This window comes from Galleria mellonella, unplaced genomic scaffold (assembly GCF_026898425.1).
Source record: "Galleria mellonella isolate WM207_F2 unplaced genomic scaffold, CSIRO_AGI_GalMel_v1 utg55, whole genome shotgun sequence".
NCBI classification, from domain to species: Eukaryota; Metazoa; Arthropoda; class Insecta; order Lepidoptera; family Pyralidae; genus Galleria; species Galleria mellonella.
In genome coordinates, this window is record NW_026442115.1 from 4,371,818 (window position 1) to 4,399,122 (window position 27,305).

Genomic DNA, 27,305 nt, shown 5'->3' on the forward strand with positions numbered 1-27,305 from the left:
TATTTTTTCTCTTCTGTCAGAGACTACATTTTTCTGTCAAAGATTGCATATTAATTGTTGTTTCACACAAAAATAATACTACATTAGATAGATATTTATCGAGACAAATTTAATAACTCAGCACCTGAATACAAGATTTCGGATAACTTGTAGTCCAAGTTAAAGAATTCATTATTTAAGAAAAACGACATTAAAGACAACTGTCATTTTGTAGATGGGCATTTAACTCAAAAAGTTTTACGTTGTTTAGATGTTGTTGATGAGCGCAATTTTTGCATAGTCTAAGCGGTCCGACTTTATACAAAAGACGATTTTCTGCAAGGAAAAGTGGATGAATTGTCAAGAAGCTTTTACCGTACCCAATTATTAGAGCAATTAGAAAATAACCTGTCCCTCTTGCGCTACCTGGAGCATGAAAAATAGAAAAAAGGGCTAACCCTTTCACTATCTTTAAATTTGACGTGCTCTGTTTTTTTTTCTTCAATTAGCTCTAGAGTCTATACAGTTTACAAGTTATATTCTATATATCTAGCGATATCGCTAATATAATAGAAAGTACAAAATGTGTATATGAGATTGTTCCGATAAGTGCGAATTCGATTCTGGGGAATCACAAACTTTGGTATTTATATTTTTATATATTGGACTGCTGTATCCTTAGATAATATATTTAAGTATGTCTAATACCCGTAGTGTAAGCATCCCTTAGTTTCAGACTTGATGACACTATAAGATGTTTACGATGTATCTATTTTTGGCATAAGCATACGTGAATGTTTTAAAATTCAATATACAATTTTCACTTTTTCTAATAGAAAATGAGATCCTGAATCAACCCAAATCCCGTAAAAATGTACTTTCACTGAATAGAATTTGTATCCCTTAGCTACATACCTGTGCTGGCGTTGTTTTTTTAATAAGTGATGGTAGAACGGTAACCCCGCCTGCGCTATTAGTATACACTGACGGGGCACCAGTGAGTGACGTTAGGTGCGGATGAAAAGATAGGTCAGTTAGTCCATCGTGATGAATACACTTGGAATTCAGCACGATGGTTTTCTGGGGGATCACGTAGAGGTCGACCTGGTTGCGTATATTGCTAGCGAACGGGCCATTAGATCTCATAACTAACAACCCCCCTTCCCCCCTCCCCACCCCTGTTGTTGGCTCTGTGCATTTTGGATACAGATAGGACTTCGAATCCTTTTAGAATATTTAAGTGTTCAGTCTAATAAGATTTATGTTTACCTAATACAAACTATAGGGGGGAAAGGGATCGTTAGTAATGTGGACTAATAGCCCCATTGCTAGTAAGCTCTGTCAGGTCGACGCGGTTCCCCCTGGAAACCATTGTGATTAATACTTCTTGCATTCGTCACAATGGGCTAACTGACCAGATTTCATACTCATCTATCATCCCTCACTGGTGCCCCGCCAGTGTATACCGATAGCTCAGGCGTGATCACCATTTCATTATCATCCATTAAAAAAATTACGAACTATATGTAGTACTTTCTATGTACCAATAAATAAATAAATAATACAGGGATTAATTTAGCAAACAGAGACTATACAAATTCATTTGCATAGATATAGTCGTTCGCTTATTTCTGTTCCATCAAGCACTTATATCTGTGTAAGAGGTAATATCCTATATTAATCTATTGAGTTCTTCTGGACATTGATGACCTTTCGTTGCAATATCGTCCAGACCAGTCGGATAACTACATTTATTACTAGCTGGTTCTTTTTCGATATTATATATTCGATTTGTTTGTTTTGATTATATGTTCGATGTTATATATACAACATATAGATTTTTTTTCCATTGCTTCTGTCGCTTTGTCAAGATATAGATATTGCTAGATTTTACCCACCCTTGTATATTTGTTTTTTATTTTAATAGAACTTAATTGAAATTAGTAACACATCAATACATGCACTCGTTTATCGATGCGCTTTAAAATAAGAATAATGAGTTTATTAGTATATATTAATGACTCGATAGCAGTTGCTATGTTTTACGAGTACATAGCAAAATATACTTGTAATTTTTAAAGAGTATATTATTATTTGTTCTAAGTACTGGAGGGAGACTTTGTATAAAAGTTGTTTGCATGATCTCTTCTACTAATGTTCTTGTACCAAGCTATATGCTTATATGGCTGAGTTTTATGTGTAATATGGTAATAAAAATACTGTATATAGATAGAGTTGTAGTAGTAGATAGAGTAGTATATATAGATAGAGGATAGAGATATAACACCTTAGTCCTTAGGAATGGCAACGCCTGGGGGGTAGCGTGGACATTACATAAGTGATATTAATGTGCCGTCCATACATAATAGTTACCATTTTCTGTTACATTGACCAGTTTATTTGTCATTATAAACTGAGTCCTGAAAAGTATATACGTTTTAGTCTAAGGTGACAAGCATTTTAAGCATTGTGCAATTTAATTTTAACATTTATTCATAAGTAATGACGAAATTGCTTGGTTGAAATATGACGTATGCTTTACAATTAAAAAACAAGGCACTTTTAGAAGCAATCCGACTGTTTTTTTTATGGTAATCAATGACTTGAGGGTTTACCTTTGTGTTGAATCCGTACTGGTTTGTTAACACAGAATGCGATTTTTTTGAAATATTTTTTTTAATATTGTTTGTATTTAGTATCAAATCATGAATAGTAAATACTCAAAACTGACGAGCCTGTCTGAAATATCGAAACAGGTGTAAATTTTAACTGATTTATGTATAGCCAAAATTGCTATGTTTAGAACAGTAAAACTTTGTCCAATATTTTTTTATGTAAAGTAAGCGAACACTAAGAAGACATATCTCGAAATTTTCACGGGAATTGGATATAAGATCATGCGGGTAAATCCGAAGTAAACACTATCTAAACCACATATATGGTACCTAGTTCGACGACTCATTAGGTACGTTGACTAATATTGATTTCTGTACTTTTCATGTCTATAAATATTTCATGACTTTTTATACCGAATTTGAATAGTCCATATTAGTTTTTTGTTCTACGATATGACATAATCAGATCAGGTAGTGTACTGATCCATTGTTGTAGACAATGCGTCTAGTCGACGTTTCTCATCGCATGCGCACATGACTCATAGTGACGTAGAAAACATCACGCATAAGCACCATATAGGTGCCTCATTCGTTAGATGACTTATTCAATTCGTTTACTAATCTAATAACTACATGTAATCTTGTATAATATCTTTTTTCTTGCCCATATCAGCGCGTCTGCGTTGGCGCCGTCTTTGTTAATCAACTACCATATAAATATGTTGCAGAACATTTCAGCTAGTTCGTATACGTTATCTTTTTTTAGACTATAACTCATACTATACGAACAACAACCGAATTTAGGAGTTTGTAGGATGACGATGCTAGTCGGTGTGCCGAGTCAGCGAGACTCGATAAAGAGCGCGCGCAGCGCGTCGAGGGGCCGCTCTTGTCACAAAGTTATGTGGTCAGTTAGCCATTGCTAACTGGTGCCGAGAAAGTCGTCTATTTCGAAATTTTAGAGTTGCGTGAGCTCTGTATGCGATGTGTCGTTGCGGTGCCGTAGAGTCTGGTGGTATGCGCGGCGAGCGGACGGCGGCGCGCTGTCTGCGCGTTCTTCCGGACCGCACCCGTCCGACCAGTCGCAGCGCACCGCCCGCTGCCCGCCTCGGGCAATCGGCCTTCAGAGTTAAATAATTAAATCGAGAGAGCAACGATTGCGACCACAGCTGCCGTTGCCGCAACGCGGGCCCCGAAGAAGCGGTCGCGGAAGGCGCTGCCAGCCTTGATGGCGCTGTTGTGCGCAATCGTGGCCGGTTTGTGGTGCGCATATTGCGTCGTTGCCGCGCCTAATCTTCTCGAACACCTTCCTAGTCTGCTCGATCGACTGCCTCTTTGATCAATGACTTTGTATTTGTGCCGTTTTCATACAGTAAAAAATATGTACAAGGCAAAATGAACTCGAAACTTGTCTCGAAATTTACATGCATGTAATTACTGCTCAATAACAATATTGAAGGAGTAAATAAACTACAAACACCTCTTTCTATGTCTCTGTTTACTTGAAAAGTACTGATTTTATCAGTTAGATTAGCAATATTACCATAAATGTTTAAGGAATTGTAACAACCATTGTACTATATATACCTCTTGCAGAAATAATGAACCTAAAATTATACCTTTTCATCAACACATCCTTATGAACAAAAGTAGAATGAAAATATTGCATCGTTTCTTTGAATGGTATTGCTACCTATTGTTATAGAGTGGTTCACCTAAAAGTTTAATGATTTTAATAAACTTTTAATTAATATAATTATACTTCCAATGCAATGGTTTTAAACTGTTAAAAAGAGGAATTCACTCTAAAGTTAGGTTAAGACAGTTCTAGTATCTATTGTTTGGCTATTTATATTATCAATAACGAGCATTTCTAATATATGGATATTATCATATAAATTAGGAATTTAATTACATGTGACTTGTCTCTTTAGGCAAATATGGCCTACGTAAGTCAAAGTCTAGGAATAGTAGATAACGGTTCAATAAAAATTGTGCTTGATAAACATTTACTTTTTTTAAGTAAATGGCAGGCAAACGAGCATACGGCTCACCTGATAGTAAGTAGTCCATCGACACTAACAATATCATAAGAGTCACCGATGCGTTGTGGACTAAAAAGTTCATAAACGCCATAGGTCTCTTTACAGATCCTATGTTTATTCGTATTGAAATAATGTTGCACTTAGCTTGTATAACATTTTTACGGTACATGATAGTGGAAAATATAGTGCGTGGTTATCGAAAACTAGCATGCATAAAGGTAAATAAACCATAAATATGGTTGTCCTGGCTATCCGTGCGGATATTTTCCATGGGCTTATAGTGCAATACCTAACTTTTAAAAATATGATACCCTTTTTCTTAAAACTATGGGACTAACCAATTATAAATAGGTCGTTCCTTGCAAGCGATGAAGTTCGTGAGCGGCATGTGTTGAAATGACTATAAAGATAGGAAACATTCACCAAAGGCATCCATCATCATTCACCATCTGTCTTTCCCTTCAATTGTGGATAGACTCGGGGAATATTGGTCGGAAATAAATCCAATATATTGCTGTTCTTGGTGGGACAGGCCAATTTTAAAACCAATAGATATTAAATAAGATGTAAGATTTCGCTCCAGACGTTACTCATCACGAAAATTTGCACATCTAATAGAACAATCTTGTACAATCTGTGATACCTTACATGATGGATATCATATATTTTAAGTGTATTGTGTTAGCTGCAACATTTAAGTTGGACAACGATTGACTGTAGCCTGGAGATCTTAAGATATGCAATTTAAAATAGCACAAGCTGACGGTCCACCTAATGGAAAGTGGTAACGGTCGCCTATAGATGTGAACGGTACCATGGACATTACAGTACACTGTGACGGTCATGACATCCCTCGTGCATTGCCATTCCTGAAAATTATGTTGTTATGCCTCTATACGCTGTCATATCTCACCCTTCAAACCGAAACGTAATTATACAAGCACAACTGTTTCACTGCAGAAACACCAGTGGGATAGGGTTACCCAAGCAGACGCCTTTAATACAAAATCTTTCTCTCGTAATCACTACTTAATCTTTGTTTTTAATTTTTGTTAATTTTTGTTTTTATTACAATACAATACTCAATACATAGCGATTCACCATTTTCAAATTTGGTATGCTGTAGTGTCACATAAAGAATATACTTCAGCTCTTTTGAGAATACAGCCCAGAACATTTTCCTTTGCGAAGGGCCAACTGACCAGACTTCATTGTCATCTAACATCCCTCATTAGTACCCAGCTAGCGTAAACCAATAGCGCAAGCGAGATTACCATTCAATTTTCATCCATAAAAACCCAGAACATCCACGTGTCAACCGTGCCAAGTTGAAAATTGATTTTCCAGGTTAGTTCAAATGATACGTTAATCGAACGCGAATTGGCCTATTAAACTATTTAAATATCTCTTGTATGCGTGTAAAGAATTGTTGCCATTTTATTGACACTTAATTTTCCAATATGGACTTGTTCACTACAAATTACTACAAAATCACTATATTTTGCTCTGTAAAAAGCTGATGTCAAGCTGATGAATTACAAAATGTTTCATAGATACCTTACATTGAAATATTTGATTTTACGATTTGAAATCGTGTGTATATACATAGTTGTAAAAATATTTTGTTACCTAATAAGCAGTTATTTGCCCTGTAAAAAATAACGACAGCATTATTAGTCGCAACATGTTAATTTAGATATAAAAAAGTTCAGACAAATTAAAAACCTCTGGTTATTCAAATATCGAAATCATACCTGAAATATTCTTAAAATAATTAGACAATATATTCTGTACGTTTGAACTTTTATTTAAATTCATTTGGCTATTGAGTGACGGGCATCCTGTTTTACTGCTTGTCGGCGGCTCAACAGTCGGACGATTCTCCGAATCAGTGGATATTGTCGCAAATTGCCGCTTTCGCCACCCGCTGAATAATGCATGCGATAACATAACATCACGTCCCGCGCTTGCCGCAGAGCCGCTGCCCAGCCATCACCATCGTACCGCGACCGTTGCCATTGGTTCGTCCTCTCCATGCTCTGTTGATCTAAGATCATCGCCAACACTTATTTCTTATTTAATCAAATTAAAAATAACTATTCATGCAGGTCTGTTACAGGCTCTTACGTCAGATAAGATTTAATGTTTGGATGAATAACGTGATGACCATTAGAAGCTATAACATCAAGTCTGAATTAAGAAATCTCTTATATGAGGTGTCAGAACAAACAGTCCAACCTCACACATAAATTCATGACCACTATGATGTACCTTCCATTACTGTTTTAAACTGTTTTAGATGGAAAGGCTCTTTCTTCTCTTCTGTTCTTAGAGTTTTATGTTGAAATTCCGGTGTAGAAGGCTAAATACACAATATTAGCATTCTTTTAAAAGAATATTCAATCAGTGAATCTGAACATTCCCCCTGACGATACATGGGTTGAAAAATTATAAAATATTTGACCTGTCATACTAACCGGGCGAGTCAAACTGACAATTCAGTACTGGAGGCTCGAAACTATCGCTTTTAGGCCCATATGTTACCCTTTTTCAGTTTACCTAATAGAACTCTCCCTTAAGAAGTTTATATATATCTTTATCACTCACTACTACTGTGCCCTTGATGGTTATTGTTATTAACTGGAAAATACTCTTAATTACCTTTCCAGTAGGAACGTTTTGATTATACTCCCACCTCACTGGCACTTTAGAAAGGCTCCGCTATCTTAGTGCCTGTGTATTGAAAATATGATAGTATAGTGGATAGTGGTATGTGAGGCTGGTCGACAGCAACGGCCGCCAGGTATGGGCTACGGCTCGTCGTGTGGGGTGGCCCTGGCGGCGTTTCCCACAGCGGCGGCTCCTCGACCAGTTCATCGGAATGTGGTCGCGGCACCGGCCCGCACTTTCACCAAAACAATTCGTTAGCGGCCTCTTTCGGCATCGTACCGCACGCCGCAACCCGCCACCCCGCGCCACCCGGACACGTGAAAATTAACAACACACTGATACTTAACTCAGTGATCGGCGTTTTGGACACGACGCCCTTTTGAAGTTCCGTACCGCTGAAAGCAGCCGACTACTACTACGTAGATACGTTTTCTCTGACACCTCACGACCAAAATCTATATTGCATTAATCAACGAAATTAAGTCATCAAGTAAAAATCTTTTTATTATGCTGTAGTACTATAATTTTTGACACTTGATAATCCTAAGATGATTTTAATATTCCAAATTATTTCAACCCGGATTTTTTTTCAAACACGTGTACCACGTGTACATTCGAACAAGAACCGCGATATCTTTGTTTTTTCAGAATTTAATTTTAACAAAACTATATTCATAGTAACTTATGTAAATAGGTACTACTAAAACATCATCAAAGGTACTATTAAAATAACAAAGAAACTTTTATCCAAATTTATCGGTAAAAATAATATTATGGGCTTATATGGTTCTCTTTAAATGGGCGTATTAAGATTTCTTCAGCGTTGACAACGCGCACGTATTACCCCTGGGGTTGCAGGCATCCATAAAGTACGGTAACCAATTACCATCAGACGGAGCTATATATTATATGTCTCAAATAACATAACTATTCAAAGTACTAAAATAATAATAATGATATGTAAATAATAATTATTTATCATGTACTCATTGTGTTCTGTTTAAAATGAACATCGCAACCACTTGCCTGGTCTGCTCTTAATTCTGGAAGATTTATCTAATTAACAGCTTTGTTATTGAATAAGAATAACTTCTATTTATACATGAACTCTGACTTCAAAACATTCATATTTCAATGAAAGCCAATAACTTTCAAACATTAAATTAAATTAATTATGTAAGACATATAGGACAATAATAACTCAAAATAAATGATAAAGCACAAGTTCGTGTGCTTGTCTCAATTTTATTCAAAGTGCCGCAATTTATTTGTCTATCTATTTACAATGGAATATTTTCTGAAGTATATATAAATATATGTTCACCCAAATTTATGTAAATAAATGATTGACTTTCAATTTTACTTTCGTCGAAATTAAATGAAACGATGACAATCAATTTAGATGTAAGTACTATTTACATGAAATCACGTTGCGTTATATCCAGAACTATAACATTAAATATTTAGCAACAATATTAGTTAATAGTCCTTTATTGTCATTTATACTTTCAGCAGAGAAACATCATTACATCGAATTCAAGTGATTATCCGTTATCATTTTCAATATTGAAAATATTAGCAATTTCACAGCGTATTTTCGTATATGTTACGCTATACTTTTGTCAGTTTCGAACCAATTTTAGTAATTCTATATTGCAATCGATTGTGTTTACTTTAATGTTGGTTTTATATTACTTTTATCACATTAAAAATCTTTAGATCCCATATCATAGTATCAACAGATACTGAACACTTTATGACAAGTTATTGGCGCACACTATTGTTATCTACTTCTTAGGAAAATAAACATGGACAAGTATTCATAACAGGAAAGTTACTTTGAAACCTTTTTATATCCATCTAGATTACATTGAATTTTTATGTCTAAAATAGTGTATTACAGTAATATAGTTCTATTATGACTGTGGAGCTCATGATATAAGTATCCAACTGTAAACATAAAACAATAAATGGGGTCAAAACCTTCATTACCTACTTTTGTTCATATCCATTTCTTTTAAAAAGTAAATTGCGAATCTGTACTCCGTAAAAACACAAATGAAATAATTAATAGTAAATTGTCAATAAATTATACAAGTTACTTTTGTGATACGAATAATAAGGATTTAATATAATAAATATGGAATTTATAAACACCACGGAATCTCAACGTATTACTTTTCCAATGTACTCTTGAAAACCAAATTAAAGAATAAATAAAATGCAAGAACATTTCTCATCTATTTTAAAATATTTGTATGTCATTTTTAGAGACAGATATGCTTTCAAAATGTTCCATAAAGTATGATGTATGTATCAGCCAATCATGCTCATAAAATGTGTCTTGTTTTGAAATAAGCATGTATAATAGAATAATTATAAGATACGAAGTCTCTATGCCTTTAGGAAGGATAACCACAGTGTAGCCTGTGATGTTTATGATGCTATCTACAGATGATGATTACCACTTTTCATCTGGTAGACCATCAGCTTGTAATTCTTATCATTAAAAGAATGTATCCTATTTAATTTATCGTCGTGTGGTCGTTGCAGATAATGGTCCACTCCTTTCTTTTCCGCGGGTGTCGTAAGAGGCGACTAAGGGAACTTAATTGTCGAGGAATGGACAGCAGCGTCACTCTTAAAACATCATCAAAGCCTAATTGCGGTTGCCAACACGCAACTCACTCATTACCAATTATAGCAACTACTGGCAAAACCCTTCTCATGAAGGGTGATTTTTAATTCAGCAGTGGACGTGGAGTTAACAGTTGGTATGGCTATTTAGGTTATTATTTCATTAATTGTGGATATTTTTTCTATCAGGTACGGCCAGTTATCGGGCATGGTGGAGCCCGTGTTTGGAGTGCTAGGCGCGGTAGCGGTAGCAGCGGCGCAGCCCGCCCTACCGTACGCGCTTGCCTTCGCTGCCGGTGCTATGATCTACGTTGTCGCCGACGACATCATACCAGAAGCGAATGCGTCGTAAGTTTATATTAAAATATTTGGTTCAGCTATTAGTTACTAATTCTCATAAATATGATCGTATGTTAAAGGTAGTAGTAATACGATTAGGTACTTCAGTTTCTTATTAGTAATCATTGCATCTGTACATACATATGTGCAGTTAGTTAACACTTTCAAGATCAGAGGCCGTCGCTTTCGTATAGTCGACCTTTGTGATACGAAGATTTTGAGTTACAATACTTGAGTACTTTCACATTTTCAGTCTTCAAACAGAAAATTCAAGCTAGTTGCTTGTCGATAGAAATAGGTGAGTCCGACCCATGCAGACTTTGTATAAAGCCTTCCTCTGACATTATTTTAATATGCCATTCAGACGTCTATAATAATCTTATTTATAAATTTTCCGATATGTAACTTCAGTACATTCAGACTATCAATAAGACAGGATGCATATCCTATCATTCTCTCTCTGTACACTATTGTATAACTTCAGAAAAACATGCACTTTAGTGTGATGATGAAACGTTGAATAATTTAAAAATGTTTTTAGTATTATTGTCTATGATGATAACTATGTATGAAGTTTGTAAGCTATTTCAAAAAGGAGCTCATTCTCACTTGACTGTATTATACGTATTTTGGATATTACGAGTACACACATGTCTTTTTTTAGAATCTATTATGTTCTTTTCAATCTTTTAATATTCGTTTTGTTATTTTGATGACATATTAATTCAACAAAGTTTGTTTTTTGTTAAACAAAATATTTATAAACATTGATAATGCTGTTAAAGAATGACCGATATACTTTAAGTAAGTGTTACGAAATCAGAAATCAAAAGTACAATTTACACTTTTACTATATATATAAAAAAATCGTATAATATTGTGTACTGTATTATATTTAGTAACGTTTCGTATATAAATGAGATTTAAATATAGCCAATTTGAACATAAAAAAATAACAGAAGTACGTACTCAAAACAGCGATAGACCTTGAATTTACCCTAGAAGTATAATCTAAAGATGTACTGGGCTTTGTCATGAGACCCTCGTGTTACCAGTTGGAACCCTTCGTATCATCTTGATACGTCACCCTTTATTAAAGAGGTACCTACCTTATTTTACCAATGGGATGGTACATTATTTGTTTTCTATTTGTTAAAGTGCTGAATTACAAAAATTAAGTAGGTTAAATAGTTTATCCGAGCATTTTCGTGCTTAGTTTTGCAATTGAGTCATTGTTTGTGAGAAAAATAAGGAGATATCGCATCTCACAGATTCAATTACTTGTCTTTATACTAAGTTCTTTGCGGACTAGATAGAGAGAATCGAACGCCAAAGGCCTATACAAAGAAAAGTGTTTCAATTTAATAATAAGTTTATTCGCAATCATTAATATTAATTCAGCCTTATGAATGGTTCTATCTATGTTTCTATTATGTTTCTGACTACTCACCTACACTTTGAAACTTTTAGAATAGGAATATCTCTTTTAGTTTGTTGTTTGTCACATAGTGATTACAGATACTAAGTAAACAATGTACAAATAACACTCATTTAGACTTTACAGTAAGATAAACTTTCTAACTCTTGTAAATTTCGTAACATATAAAGAAAACAGAATACGTAAAGAGATCATACATGTAAACTAGTTCGTCCATACAGCTGAAATCAAACTTAGTCTAACTATATACTTCTCCATCCGAAATACTACGTGTATGTAATATTTCTTATTAATTTGTTGAGTGATTAAAGTACTACGAAGTAACAGACAAAATCACTTTATCATCTATATAAATGAAAATAAAATACTATTCGTTAATTGGTTGGTAAGAGCATTTCATGAAAATGGCTTGATCAATTTAGCTTTTTCTTTTTTTGTTTTTCAATAGTCTGATTGAGTTTTATGAGGAAAAATATTGAATTTAGGCAGGCGTCTGTCGGGTCAACTAGTATTACGATATCAAGGAACTAAGAATTCTGTACCAAGATTTTTTTTAAATTATCGATTTCTAATAATGTTATTCTTTTGTACCATCTTGAGCCATCTGTCGTAAATGTCATAATTTGATTAACAAGGGTCGAAGCGGCAATTCAGTCGTTCCGATCCACGTCAGTGTCTCATCAGACGCGGGTTTCACTTATTATTGTGAATGTTAGTCGTCAATACTTGGATACTCGTTATAATGTTGGCAAAGGAATTCCCCTTAATGACAAGTCAACTATTGTGCTTTCCGCGTATTGTCCAGGACCGGTCTCAATTCCCTTCCGGAATGGAACCAGTTCAGAAGTTTTATTATTTAACTAGCAGTAGCCGTCTTCGTTCACGTGGTAATCGAAATTAACGCAGTTCTTAAAAACATACGGCAGTTTTTCATAGACGTCTTTTAAAATATACAGAGGTAAAAAATATAACTCTGTTTATGAGTGACTTTAAAATAAAAGAAGTTCTCAAATTGTCTGTCTTTTTTACGTGCCAATTTTTATTTAAATAATTGTTATTTTTACAATCCTTCGATAGGATTTGATCTATACCATAATGACGTCGATTTTTATTTGTAAATTAAAAAAGCTTTTGCTAAGCATTAATGAAAGCAGTTTAGAATTACACACTTATTTTAAAAAGCTTTTATAAAAAAAGTCTAATGAAACTTCTTGACTTGACCTTCGACTATTAAGGTTCCTTAGTCATGTCTTACAACACCCACGGGAAAGGAAGTGGTGGCTCGTTCTATGCTGGGACCAGACGGCAAATATGGTTGGTGAATTTCAACAGCCTAGAAAAAGTGAACAAGGAAAGATTCTTTTTACCAGGTTTTTATCATATAACCTAGAAACGTTAAACTACGAATATATACCAAATTCTTACAGGGATTGTAAAAATGCTTTAAAATTATTTTTCAAAAATCTTAGAGGAACAGGGAGAACGGGCTCCTAGCGCACAAATCCGTATAGTTTTAAAAAAAATGAAAGGATTTTAGTTCTGATTTCATAGGTAGATAGATTTTTGTGTAAAATATTTGTTTTTAAAGCTATTTTATGAAACTTAGGCGAGGGAGTGGTAAAACTAGTGGACAGTAAAAATCACAGTGACAATAGCATTTTGCACGTTGCAAGCAGCAAACGGCACGTGTAGTGTAGGTGCGGTGCGATGTGGCGTCGCGACGCAAATACCCCGCCAGAAATAGCGGCGCGCCGTCTGTCACCCCGGACGCGACGCCGCCGCCACCGCAATTGTACCCTGTGCACTACATTTCAGAGACATTTATTACCTCAGTGATTTCCTTTTTCTTACGTAGATTATTGCGCGAATGATATATACTTCTGTCATGTGTGATATTTACTACATTTTTTTTTTTCAAAGTAACATAAACATTAGTTTCTGCAGTCGCGTCCACGTTATTGAGCATTTTGGGAACCGGAAAAGATTGCCTCTTGATTGAATTTTCATGTTTCAGTCCTTAGTTGGCATGTGATCCCGTCAGAACATATCATCCCTTCCTATATCTTAAGTACCTTTATCAAGTATCTTAAGAGGCGACTAAGAAAACTTAATGATTGAGGGATGGGTAACAGCGTCCATCTGAAAACATCATCTAATCCAAACATGGCACCTGCTGGTATAACTATCCTTATGGAGAGGCCTATGTTCAGTAGTGGACAGCTAATATAATGATGATGAGACCTTAGTTGCTTTCGTTATCTGATAGAAAATTTTAAAAGTTACTTCTTTGAGTTAATTAGTCCTTCTGTATATATTCAATGTCGTCTCAATATTACGACCATCAATTTCTTACTCGTATAAGCATCTTTGAGAAAATTATAAACTTTAACTCGTGAGAGTTTCTCCGCTATAAATAAAGTGTGTATATTTTCCCCCTGCAAACGATCAAAATATGAGAGTGTCGCTTTGTTTGTTTGTCGCTTATCCTATATGTAGTGTCGTACATATTTATTAAGGTAAAGCAACTTAAACGGGTATCTACTAAACAACCATTTCTAAATTAGCTCGAGTTTGGATGACCCCAGATGTTCATTATCCGGTTTCTAAACATACTATCCTGTCAGGCAATGGGACATAAAGTAATTAGAATAGACTTATTGAGTTCTGACTACAAATATTAAAACAAAAATCTTGAGATATTTTTAATCTGTAACTGTGAATATGATATGAAGAGAAGAAACAGCTTATATATACTTTAGCAATAACCTAATGCGGAAACTCGGTTCTAGTCTATTGATTCTACTAAAAAGTTATGCTTGAGCATTATGAATGCGCATAGTTTCTATTTATATATGTTTCTGTTTTTTATTTCATATGATTTATGTTGTTTTTTATTTATACTATAACTTTTTGCCTACTACTTTGTAGACGTAGATATCAAGAATATAAAATCAAAGTAGACTACTTCTGTATAATGTATCGAGTTAAAACTACACCAATTTTTAAGTTAGAACTTCAGGAATACAACTGAGAAAACCGCATCTAATTTGGTGTGTTAGTTTTTGAGTAACGCCGAAATAAACATTCTTTCGACGAAACTTCTAAAAATGATTGCACCTATTGATCTTAATTCTCATTAATTTTTTTTAAATACCTCCCATATACAGACATTGTTTGGTTACAATTTTATAGGATCTCCACATTAATAATAACATTTAGATAAGCTATTTATGCTTTATATATATACTTAGTAAGTGCATGCACCTGTATAACTGAAATAATATATACATTCAATGTAGCAAAATATATTTTGATTGCAAATTACATTAAAATATAGAGTAAGAAACAATGTGATTAGAGAGAAGTGTGGACTGAAAGACGATGTAGTGACAAAAATCGAAAAAGGAATGTTGCATTGGTTTGGTCATTTGGAGAGGATGGATGAAAGCAGAATTACGAAAGAGATTTATCGAGCAAGAATGAATGGAGATGTCGGCAGGGGCCGCCCTAGACGGACGTATGTTGACCAAATAGGCAACGTGAAGGGCAAAATTAAAAGTACCCGTAACCGGCGAGCGTGTATGAAAAGATTGAAGAAGCGAAAGAGGTTTGTTTGAATCGAAGCATTTGGCGTTCCATTGTTTCTGCCTACCATAATGGAAGATAGGCGTGACAGATATGTATGTATGTATGTGTGCAAATTTGAATAAGTTTTAAATTGTTCGAACAAGATGGTAGAAATTTCCTCAATTCGCCTTATACGAAGTTAGATCATACTTAATCATTAGCTCAGTCTAAAATGTTAATTAAAAAATTCTTAAAAATATCTTATTTCTAAAATTAATATTTTTTTACATTATAAGATGATATTATATATTAATTCTAAAATTAATAATTTTATAATGCATAAATTATTCCATTTTGTTTTATCATTAATATTTTTTTATTCTAAATTTTTTAAAACTTAAATTCATTTTTTAGAGAGAGATTAAAGAAAGGCATTTCAAAATCAGCACAAATTATGCGCGCTTTGTATTTTGGTCTAGAGAGTATAAAAGCCACCGCAATTCTTTACATTAGGGACAAGTCTGCTTAGTCCTTGACGGTGATCCTTGTGAGGGTTCTTATTCGTTACGCATATTGTTATGTTGTTTATGATCTTGTTCAGGTTTATGGTAACAAATATTCGAAATTAGGCATTAAACTTACAAGCAATTTGTAGTGGTTTTAAAAGTGATATAATTAAACTAAATTTACTAATCGATAATGAATTATAAATGTATTAGTCATGCCAGTATCGCACAAAATCACAAAGCGCCTAAATGTTGCAATCATAAAACAACATATATTCACATAATTTTTCACAATAAATAGTTTCTACCTACAGATCGAATTGATAATATTAAATTATGCGTCTTTAATAGTCTTCTCTGATATTTCAGTGTTACTGTTGCAAATATTCAATATTTGATTAATTTGAAATGTTTCTTTAATCACATGATGATATAAAATTATTAATGGTATATTTTATGTATTATGCTCGGTAGTAACATTGGAATTTTTAATATTTTTAACGGTAATGATGCAGACAAAGGGTATAATTAGATTATCACCATCATTTATAGTTCCGTGGTATCCCACTGCTGGGAATAAGTCTCTTCTAATTGCTTTCACCTGTCACGATCGCTGGCCAAGGCATATTTATCAGTTTTTGTATAATTAGTCAAAATAATAATTAGATATAGTGTAGAAACCCCGTAAGAGAATAAGATCGTTCTTGCAACTCTAGACGAAGTTATGTGAAATAAGGATTAAGAGGTGTAACGACGTTGGCATCACCATCCATTGGTATGTCTATTTGAAGCGGGCAGCGCGCGGAGGGTGGCCGGCGGACATTCGCGCATTTGAAGTAAATTTGGTGCGCCGCGCGTGGGCATGTCACCGTCTCGCCAGTGTCAATAGTAATAAATATATGAAATAACGCGTTTGTTGCCGGGATAACGGCGGTGACGCCGCTCTAGTTTGTCTATCCGTAGACGTCACTGTCTGGGAATCCGGCTTGTTGCATTGGACTCTCCCTGACCTACCTCCAGATAACGCATCGCCGTATTTTTGTATGCAACTTATAATGCCAAATAAGCTCATGGCCCACCCGATGTAAAATGATTAAAATCGCCTGTAGAGCTGTAGAGTATCATGCATATTACAGAATGCACTGTGATGATACCCATCATCATCGTCATATCAGCTAATATTACTCTACTGTAAGCATCACCAATCACAATGATGGTATACTATTACTTGTCTATAAATTATCTGAATTTGTAAATGAGATTATTTTGCACACAACAATTAGGAGAAACGTTTATAGGATCAAAATCAGATTCCTGGAGAGAAGGGATGTGAAATGTAATACTACACACAGGAGCTGTACTGAGGCTATTACGGCATAAAGCGCAACTCATCATTGAATTAAAGTTCGACCTATTAAAAAACCTAACGTAGATCTTGTAAGACAGTTTTAAAGATTTGCAAAAAATATTTGTCAAAATAGATACCAAAAATACAATTCGTTTTAGTCAGGGACTTCTATTCCACCTGTAAATCTATGAGAAGTCGTATCTTTAGATAACCAGACACTTTTAGGGCAACTTCTGTCGGTTGTTTCTGAGTTTGTTAGAATTACCCGATGGCTCTCTGGTTCCCGCAGCTGTAAAGACGGCGAGACTTTTTGCGGCGAAGGAAAAAGCCGTACCACGTGCAGACGTTACTCCATTATACGAGTACAGTACGACAAAGAGACGTACTGAAAGAACCCCGTTTCTTCGATACACATAGATACTAATAAAGATAGTGAGGCAAAAGTATTCCAACGATTGTTCTTAGGCATTGTATCATTGTTTTTGATACTCTTACATGATTGACCACCCTATCACGCGTACTAATAAGTTTGTTAATTCTTATGTAATCGGTACTTAACTAATTTCTAAAGAGCTAAGTGTTTATATAAATATGTTAAAACCACAACAATAAAAGAAAAAGAGAATGTTATAATAAATTTGAAGCCTTTGTCTATTTTGTAGCTAATAGTATAAAGCAGGATGTTTAATCAGTTCTAGTAATATCCTGTCAAATCGATCTCTACACGATCTCCCCTGGAAATCATTGTAGTTAACTCTTAGTGAAATATTACAACTGACCTGACTTCATCCTCACCTTGATAAATGAGCTTTCTTAATATAAACCAATAATTCAGCCACTAATTTCATCCATTTGAATAAAACCAGGATCTATAGGAACTATCCTATTGTCATGTTATCGTTGTCATCATTTTTATCTTTTTAGATTTCATACGAATTCGATTTCACCCTTTAAGAACTTTCTTTTCCTATCGGTTGTCGGTTATCGGTGTCGCACTTTACTAAGAGGTGTGTACTTCCAATATTTTTTATTAATAAGAAAATTATTTTGTTGTCCATATTATCATCATCATATACGATACCTACCGACACTATGATTAATTTTTTTTATAGTGTTATCATCCAGAGTCAATATCTGTATAACGAGCTCTTTTAACTACTAAATTTTATTGGCAAAGTAGTCGACTTTTTATATTACCAACTAGGATGCACAACGCAAGCGTGTCTGTAAATTGTACCTATTCAAGAGACTTGAAAAAGAAGCAGGTTTTTTATTTGTATTTTTATGTGTGTTTATTGCCTTCGCATATTTTGCGCCGATTTAGATAATTCTTTTTGCGCTCAACAGGGTTCCCCCCATACTAATTTTGTCACGATTAAAGTCGGTATTTTGTGGAACAAAATCTTAAATTATTCGGCAATGATGTCAGCTACAAATTTGGGTGCGAAACGCGTGTCCCATCGGGCTTCCCCAGGCGGCGTGATCGGAATACACACACGTTAACATAACATGACTCTATTAGTTTGCATCACCATGAAGCGGATAACATGAAAATTTGTATATCCACTTAACTATGTTCATTTTTTAATCTTCAGCATCTATTAAAATTTACTTACTAATATTTTAAATGTGAAAGTAGGTTTGTTTGTTTGTTACTATATAGCGCTTTAATAGCATAACTAATCACTATGAAATTTGATATACATCTACTACATGGGATAGAAAAGGATATAGGATAATTTTATCCCGGTCACGCTGGCGAGTCGGAGGTAAAAGCTAGTCGTATATAAATCATTTTGGATTTTCGATTCATTTCGTATTTGTACTTACTACATAAGTAAACCTTAAAATTTTTACAAATATACAAACAGTATATAAATGTACTCATGACTGTAACCCCAAATAGGGTAGTCATTGCGTTTGTTAAAATAATATCCACATGTGATTGGAGAACTTGTCTGAGATTTGTATTGTTGGTCAGATCAGAACTCACAATCTTAGTATCTTACGAATAAGACTTGAAACTACTAGACCATGAAGGTCTTTATTTATTTTTAAGTACCTATCTAGTTTACTAATAGTACTAATACACTAGTTTTAAGCTATTTCAGAATAGGAGAGAATATTCGATTTTAATTTTTTTGGGAATGATATAAGATATGTTCGTTTTATATTTTTTCTTATAAATAATTACTGTTATCTTGATTCCATATTAATTTTACGTTCATGTTTCATACAAATTGTGTGTTTGTTGTAGCATATGTTGTTGTATTAGTACAAAGAAATTGTTGAACCACATCTATGATATCATTTCGAGATATCAATCAGATCAAATGTTTAATTGGTACAGAACATTTGTTAACTTTTCAGATCTGATAGATACTACAGATACTTTTATATTTCTAAATAGAAAAAAAATCACAAAAGACTTTATTATACTAACGAGCATACATTCTATAGATACATTTTAAGTCCTATATTTGACGTAGAATTAACATTTGACTAGTTTATATGTTCGACCATATTCAGATATATTTCTTAACATTATATCAACCCTTAACTATTTACTGCCGGAAATACATCTCTCCCTATTGGAGGGTTTGCCAGTAGTTGTCACGCTTGACAAGCGAGTTGGCAATTGCAGTTAGGCTTTGGTGATGTTATAAAAGGGACGCTGCTGCCCATCCCTCGATCATCAAATTCCCATAGTCACCATTTACAACACCTACGGGAAGGGGTGGCTCATTCATGCCAGGACCACACGCCAATGATCTTCAATGTATTCGAAGCCATCCACATTCGTCCTGGGGGAGATTAATAGGTATTAATCTTCCCTTTCGTATTCGGCCGAAATTCCACAGTACTCTACGCCATAATGCCGGGACCACAAGTTCGTTTTCGTATTCCTCTAATGTACATACCTGAACTTAAGCATTTCAATAATTTGTTAAGTAGAATTCTAGTTTAATAGTCTGCTTGAGTGGAAGTGTTGGACTGTTAGCTAACTACAAGGAATCGTTTAAATGGTCGTAATTCCAGTTAGCGATTCCGGTCGGCCATCAATGACCATTGTTTCTGAGAGGCTGGCGCGTGAGACGCAAGCGCCATCGGTCGGCCTTTCCGATATCGTAATTTTGTTACCTAGTTGATATTCAAATATAGTTTACTCGTTATTTCTCAATGGCCGTTATTGTATGACGATGGCATTTTATAACGGTTTGTGAGGGTACCATTTGCACTATAACAATATATTACTTATAATTCCATTAATGTATTAATTGATGAAAATCTAATGATAACTATTAAAATTAGCTTACACTAATGTGGGACTAGTAAGGAAATCAAGCCAATTTGCCCATTGTGATGAGAACACCAGGAATTACCCACGACAGATTCTAAGAGATATGAAGATCGGACCTAATATAGTATACTGATAGCTTTCGGGTTGCTTCTTCTCCTTACAAATAAGGGGATTGTTTAGTATATTAGTTTGATATTTACATTATAAATATATAGTAACCAGCTTGTAGGTAGCTGTGTAGGCATAAAATAGGCTACCCCTTCCTTTCCTGTGGATATGGTAAAAGGCAACTAAGGGAGTTTATGGTCGAGGGATGAGAAGCAGCGTCTCTTTTAAAACATTTGCATAGTCTAACTGCGGTTGCCAACTCGCCTGCCAAGCGTAGCAACTACTGGCAAAACCCACCCTTATGGGGGAAGCTATGTTCAGCAGGGGTCAGTTAACGACTGATACAACAACAAACAGCTTGTAGAATTTACCGCAATGAAGACTAGCTTTATTAAGCGACAGGAGCCATTTTGTATTACGCTGGATAAACGTTTAGTGGTAATGTATATTATTATGGCTAAACGAACATGCGTCGCATTTATCGGCGCTTCTCTTTAAACCTTATTCTGAAGTTTTGGTCGCACGTAAATGTACTTTTTATGTATTTTTTTTAATAGCTCGTGATGTGCCCGCATGATCTTGAGCGAGCACAAAGACTATATATCCATGAATGCGAACAACCGAAAAGAAATTCTCGCACTATGATAGCGTACTAAGTTCTTGTGCATATTAAAATCATGAACCATCCATCTAACATTTGTGTGAAATTACAGTGTACAGATGCATAATACAGTCCTTAGGAATGTCGTGATTAAAAAGAATAAAGGAGACAAGACTGATTTGGAATTATTTTTTTTCCTATGTGAAATTACTGATTATGTTTACTATTTCTTACTTATTTTATTCTTTATAATTCTTCTCATTTGCTATTTTATGTTACAAAAGTGTAAAGTTAAGTGTAAGCTCCGTATCAACATTCTATATCACTTTATCTCTCTCCCCCTTATTTTTATTTCTTTTGGCCCTGGCACCGTGTTTTATTAATCTTTTTTTTTTTTATGACAGGTATGGCGATGTATGTATATTACAGTATATTCTGTGACATCCATGACTATAGGAAACTGTTACCACTTACCATAAGGAGGGCTGTCAGCTAGTTGACGTTCCAAGTTGCATAGAAAATATAGTTAATAATTGTAAGAGTCAACCCTTACAATATAGAGAAATCCAAACTTACTCTCACTAAATTTGGTTCACCTCTTAAATTAACTTTTTGTACACATGTACGACTAATAATGCCTGGCTTCGTATTCTAGTCGCGTGTAACAATGATAGTTAAAATGTAATAATAATCAAGAAATTGACGGGATCGTTTGTGACTTTGATTTTTTAATGTAGCTAATCGTTAAATATCTGTTGCAGCTCTCTACAGATTGATATCGGTGTGATGTACGTATACAATAAATGCTGGCAATTTTAAACTACTAATTAATAAATAAATATTAAATAAATGCCTGTGTGGCACACATTACACAATCATACCAATAGTCTGGTCCTCAAACAAGGTTACCCTGTGTTATGAGGAACGAGGCAATGAACATCTGGGACTACGACACATACACAATTTAGATACGAGTACGTTCCTTTTCAAAATTGGTCCTAGCGAGAATCGTCCCCAGATCCTCATTATCTAAAACTAAAAACCTACCTATAATTAATAGGATGCAGGTTGAAATCGAAGTCAATAGCATTATTTTAAAGGAATGTTCTACTAATGAAAACAACATTTTACCAAAAGAAACATGGATCGAATATCTAATGTTTTAAAAAAATATAATTACAAAAATCAAAATGTTTCAACTCTTGTACTCACATAAGTGATAATCGCATGCATTGTGTTGTTGTGGAATGTTCAAAATTGATAATTTTTTACTTATTTCTTCGTATTTCTTATGTCTTAGAGAAATATGATCAGTTATACCGGTAGTCTCCCCTAAAAAGATTTTAATGGTTTCAGTGTTTGATAAATATGTTGTTGTTTGGCTTTTGGTGATGTTTTATGAGGAACGCTGCTACTTATCCCTTCACCATAAGTTCCTCTAGTCGCCTCTTAGGATAATCACGGTACAAGAGCGATGATCTATTCTGTGTCGGGTATGCGTCTAGTTTCTATTTTATTCATTGTATGTATGTAATTGAAATTAATATTTTTTATCGATAATCTCATTCAGTGGAAATTCACACATTATTATTTTGTATGTTACTCGTGTCTAGCAACATTGATGACACAACTAGGAATGCAAAAAATCTCGCCATGTTGTGAAAATAAAACAAACTATTTTTATTTTACGACTCGTCTAAGACAAGTGATTACTAAAACAAAAATAGTATTTAGATGTCGACCCGATGAACTGAATACTAAATATAAAATGTTGTATCAAATCATAGAGCTAGTTGTACTTACAATTTGGAAAAACGGAATTAGTCTATAGATAAATTAGAATTCGAAAGTTTACTGGGTTAACAGTTTAAAATAAATTTTATTGTGATTCTTATTTTGTTACTACCTTTACCCGCGGTTTCGTTCACGGTCCCGGTACATATTAATTAATTTGATCACGGACAATAGAGGAGCATTATTCATACTTAAAGCTTCAGACGTCGTTCCTTGACTTATTATACTTATTTATGCGGCTAATACGACATTTATAGATTTTTAACGATTGTATTCATTAAATTTTATATCCTCACGAAATAAAGACACGAGAACGCACGCGTTTGTTTCGTTTGTCAGTGTTTTACGAAGGGTAAGACAATTTGTATTTTACATGTTTATGTACTTATACATATTTTTCGCTTATGTCTTACCAACCGTTTCAACAAAAATACATGTTGTACAAAACATGTGCTTAGCGACATATATTAATTACGACATGTATTTTGTTGGATATGGGTGGTGAGACATCTATAATAATAAATATAAGCAAAAAACATGTTCTATACAATCACAATATGTACATAATTCAGTATGAGCACAACATGTATATTGCTTACACGATACACGTTTTTTGGAAATGCTGTTAGGAGGTAAATTCAGTCATCAGAGTGAGTTTATATAAAATTTGCATGGTTATCACTGACTTAACTATTTTTCCGCCAAGCAAAAATACTTATATAACTGTTTAGAACTTAGAAGCAGTGAATTCATACTGGATACAGTCATTTAAGATCTTCATATCAAAGTTCGACAAGGCGCGTGTGTTGCCTCTGGCGGCATGGACTGCCATTAGTCGGTCCGTATGATTAAAATCCTCTTTTTATAAAAAAAAAATAGTGTAAACTGGAAATTGTATATATTAGTGATAAGCAGAATTAGTACTAGTATTAATATGTATTTTATTATCAATTTATGTAAGATTTTATGAAAAAAAAAGATATTGTAAAAAGTCATCAAAATCGACTTAGAATGGATAAGCAAAAAATAAATTCGACTTCAATTGAAACAAAACTTTGATTAACGACAAGATGTTTCTTAGACACATTAGATTAAAAATATTTGAATTTAGAACATGGAATCATGTCTCTAGAAATAGATTGTTCTTCGCAATGAGCAGGATTTAGCATCGCAATGAAAAAACGATGATTAAAATAATCACAAAATGAATTTGGCACCAACACGGAAATAAATCCCATCTATTGCAGTAAGAAATATCAAAATTAAATTATCGGTTTATAATTGATGAAGCATTCGACTAATATACAAAAAAATGCAAACGAATTTAAATCTCTTTATTTTTTTTTCTGTTAATAATATAAATATAAAGACTGATATGTTTTAAACTCTGTGACTTATTATTTTATGTGTGTGCAGTGGCAACGGCAAGTTAGCGACGTGGGGGTGCATCATTGGATTCGTAGTGATGATGTGCTTGGACGTGGGACTCGAGTGAACGCGATCATTGATAGATACGAACTATATGGCGACAACTATACGACTACAGGCAAACTTAGATTCTAAGTACTAGGTTATAAGGTATAGATTAGACTTCTGCCTATTTGATGTAAAGTATTCAGACTTACACGTTCATAGGAACGCTTCAAAATTGAACATCGTTTTAGAACGATGCCCCAATACATAGAGTGACAACTTTAATTTTTATTTTTAATACTAAATTTCAGTATCTGTATATGTATTTTCTATAAATAAATATTTAATTATAGAATAAAATATATATTAATCTATAATATGAGTTCAATCAATACTCTTTTTTATTGAAAAAGATGAGAATGGCGGTTTTATTGTAAATATGTATAGCAATTTATTAATATTATACTCTAAGAGTAAAATATTACTATTAAATCCATTTGTACTGATATATACCTGGTGGTATTATAATGTTAATATATACTTATTTATATTTCTTTGTATAAAGCTTGTATGAATGGAAAACGCTACTGAGTGAAGAAATGATAATGTTTAGGCGAACAACAATGTATTACGTAAGCAAACTGTCATTTTCTGGTTAGTTTTGTTTTTCCCAGTTTTAAAATTCGAATCCTGTTTTGTCAAACTAATATGAAATGTTACGATACAAATTTTATATTGTAGAAGAATATAGATTAATTCGTAGATACTCGTTAATTTTTTCGTTACTGAATGGTTTCAAAAGTTGTACAAATAACTAGCCATACAATACTTGTATGTAATTGAAATTCGTTTTTCACGCACTGCTAAATTTATTTGTAGAACGAAAAAAGAGTATAAATGTATTTACATCTTACGTTTATTTATTTTATTATAAATGCAAGTAAATAATTTCAATTAAAAAAATACGTATCTACTTATTGTATTTTTATTGATAGCTGTTAGTGTTTATTTGAGCGAAGATGATTGAAATTGCTGCAAGATGTAACGTTTATAAAAATATTAATTACATATGAAAATTATTAGTTACGTGTAAGAGTAACTGAGAGTATTAATTGTAAATAAAATATATTCATAAATTTGACGATGCAGTTTTGTTAAATTAGTCAATGATAGTGAATTTTGTTTGTTAACCAGAAACACGAGCACAAATACGAATTGCATTCTGTGCCATGCACCTACATGATAGGTCAAGTTATAATTATGTCATATCTAAATCATTCGTAATAAATTAGTTTCGCCGCAGAAATATTGATTAGTATTCATGTACATAAACATCATTTGACAAATGCCAAGTAAATCATTATATAGATAGAAATTAAGATGAAATCATTAGACGACAATATTTCATATTTTATCAAGCGAGAATTGTGATTTATATCATGTAAAAGTATTGTCGCAAATAATCAGGGCCCGATCTATACTTATTTTGTCGTACCTGGCAAACATTATATTAGTCGCCTACATCATTTAAAAGTATGTAAAAAATACCCTCAACTCTTACCAACTTTGAATATTTTTAGATCGGGGACTGTCTCAAATAATGTAGTTTTACCACCCCTCATCTATATGAGGCTGACATATCCTTATAGGATAAAAGCCTCTAAATAAAAAAGATAAAAAAAAAAAACCACCCCTCATTTTTGCCGCGGATAATTCCTCTGTTTGGCCTCAGATTGGACCCTGAAAATAATCATCCATTTTCCTATACTTTTACATAATGTGATAATAGATAATAATGTTATATTAACAATTTTCTAACATGATATGAGACCTACGGAATAAAATGAGTGTTGTCAATTGTAATCTTAATTTGTCACAATTTACGTGCTGTAAATCCCCTAACTGCATAGTCTTATATTGTACTTATGCCTAGAAAATGAATACATAATGCATTTAGTTTATTTTCAAAATATGTTTGAATAACTGTAGCACAATCTGCCAAGGATATTATAAGTTTAGTTTAGTAAGTACGTCGAATCTGTTCGATTTGATTTTATTTTTTATTATAATTATTATAGAACGTTATTTTGAATTTTTATTTATTACTACATATAAACATTTGACTTATAATAATATAATCTGCAAAAATGTTAACCTTGAACGAAACATGAGGCTAAGGTTTGAGATTTTTACTTCCAAAAGCATCCTTCTTCCTACTAATCAACAAATACATATAATAAAATCGTAACTGGTCGCTGTTTGTACATGGAAGATATATAATTATATGAGAAAATTTTGTTTCTTTGTTTGTCTGTGTGTTTGTCTATATGTTTGTTTACGCTAATCTCAGAAATGGTTTAACCGATTTGATTGCGGTTTCACTAATGCCTTGCGGTTTGCTAACCAACATTTAGTGTTTGTTTTATTCCAATCGGTTCATAAATAAAGTTATATCAATCTAAAGAATCACATATAAAATGCTATGCTACCAGAAGGAGACTTTGTACAAAAGTCGTTTGCTTGGGTGGGCACCTCTATTCCATTCACGTTTCTACCGTGACGCAATCGTGTTTGCATGGCTGTGTTTCGGTTTGAAAGGTGGGATATGGCAGTGAATTTACAGGGTATAGAGAAATAACAGTTGAGTCCTCAGAAATGGCAACGTATTATGGGCGAAACAGTATACTCCGTTATGTCTATGTTACTTACTGCTCATGTCTATAGGCGACGGTTACCACTTTCCATCAGGTGGGCCGTCAGCTTTTTGCCATTCTAAGTTGTATAAAAAAATCGATCAGTTGAATTAACTGAAACTTTTTTTATTACGTGTATTGATTTACTAAAATTCTGTCTACTCGTGCGATACCGCTGAACAGATATGTATGAAATTCGTATGAAACAGGTACGGTTAAACTTAAATTTTTACACCGCGGTTTTTATGCAC

At 33.7% G+C, this 27,305-nt stretch overlaps 1 protein-coding gene across 1 annotated transcript in view; it reads left to right on the forward strand.

Annotated features, from left to right (window-relative positions):
* LOC113521353 (zinc transporter ZIP11) overlaps positions 1-26,446 on the forward strand; it is a 71,550-nt gene extending 45,104 nt beyond the window's left edge. Inside the window, exons 6-7 of the mRNA XM_026906875.3 lie at positions 10,136-10,294; positions 24,365-26,446. Coding sequence (XP_026762676.1) covers positions 10,136-10,294; positions 24,365-24,443 — 238 coding nt within the window. The 3' untranslated portion in view covers positions 24,444-26,446. The remainder of the gene's footprint in view (positions 1-10,135; positions 10,295-24,364) is intronic.
* The last annotated feature ends 859 nt before the right edge of the window (positions 26,447-27,305 follow it).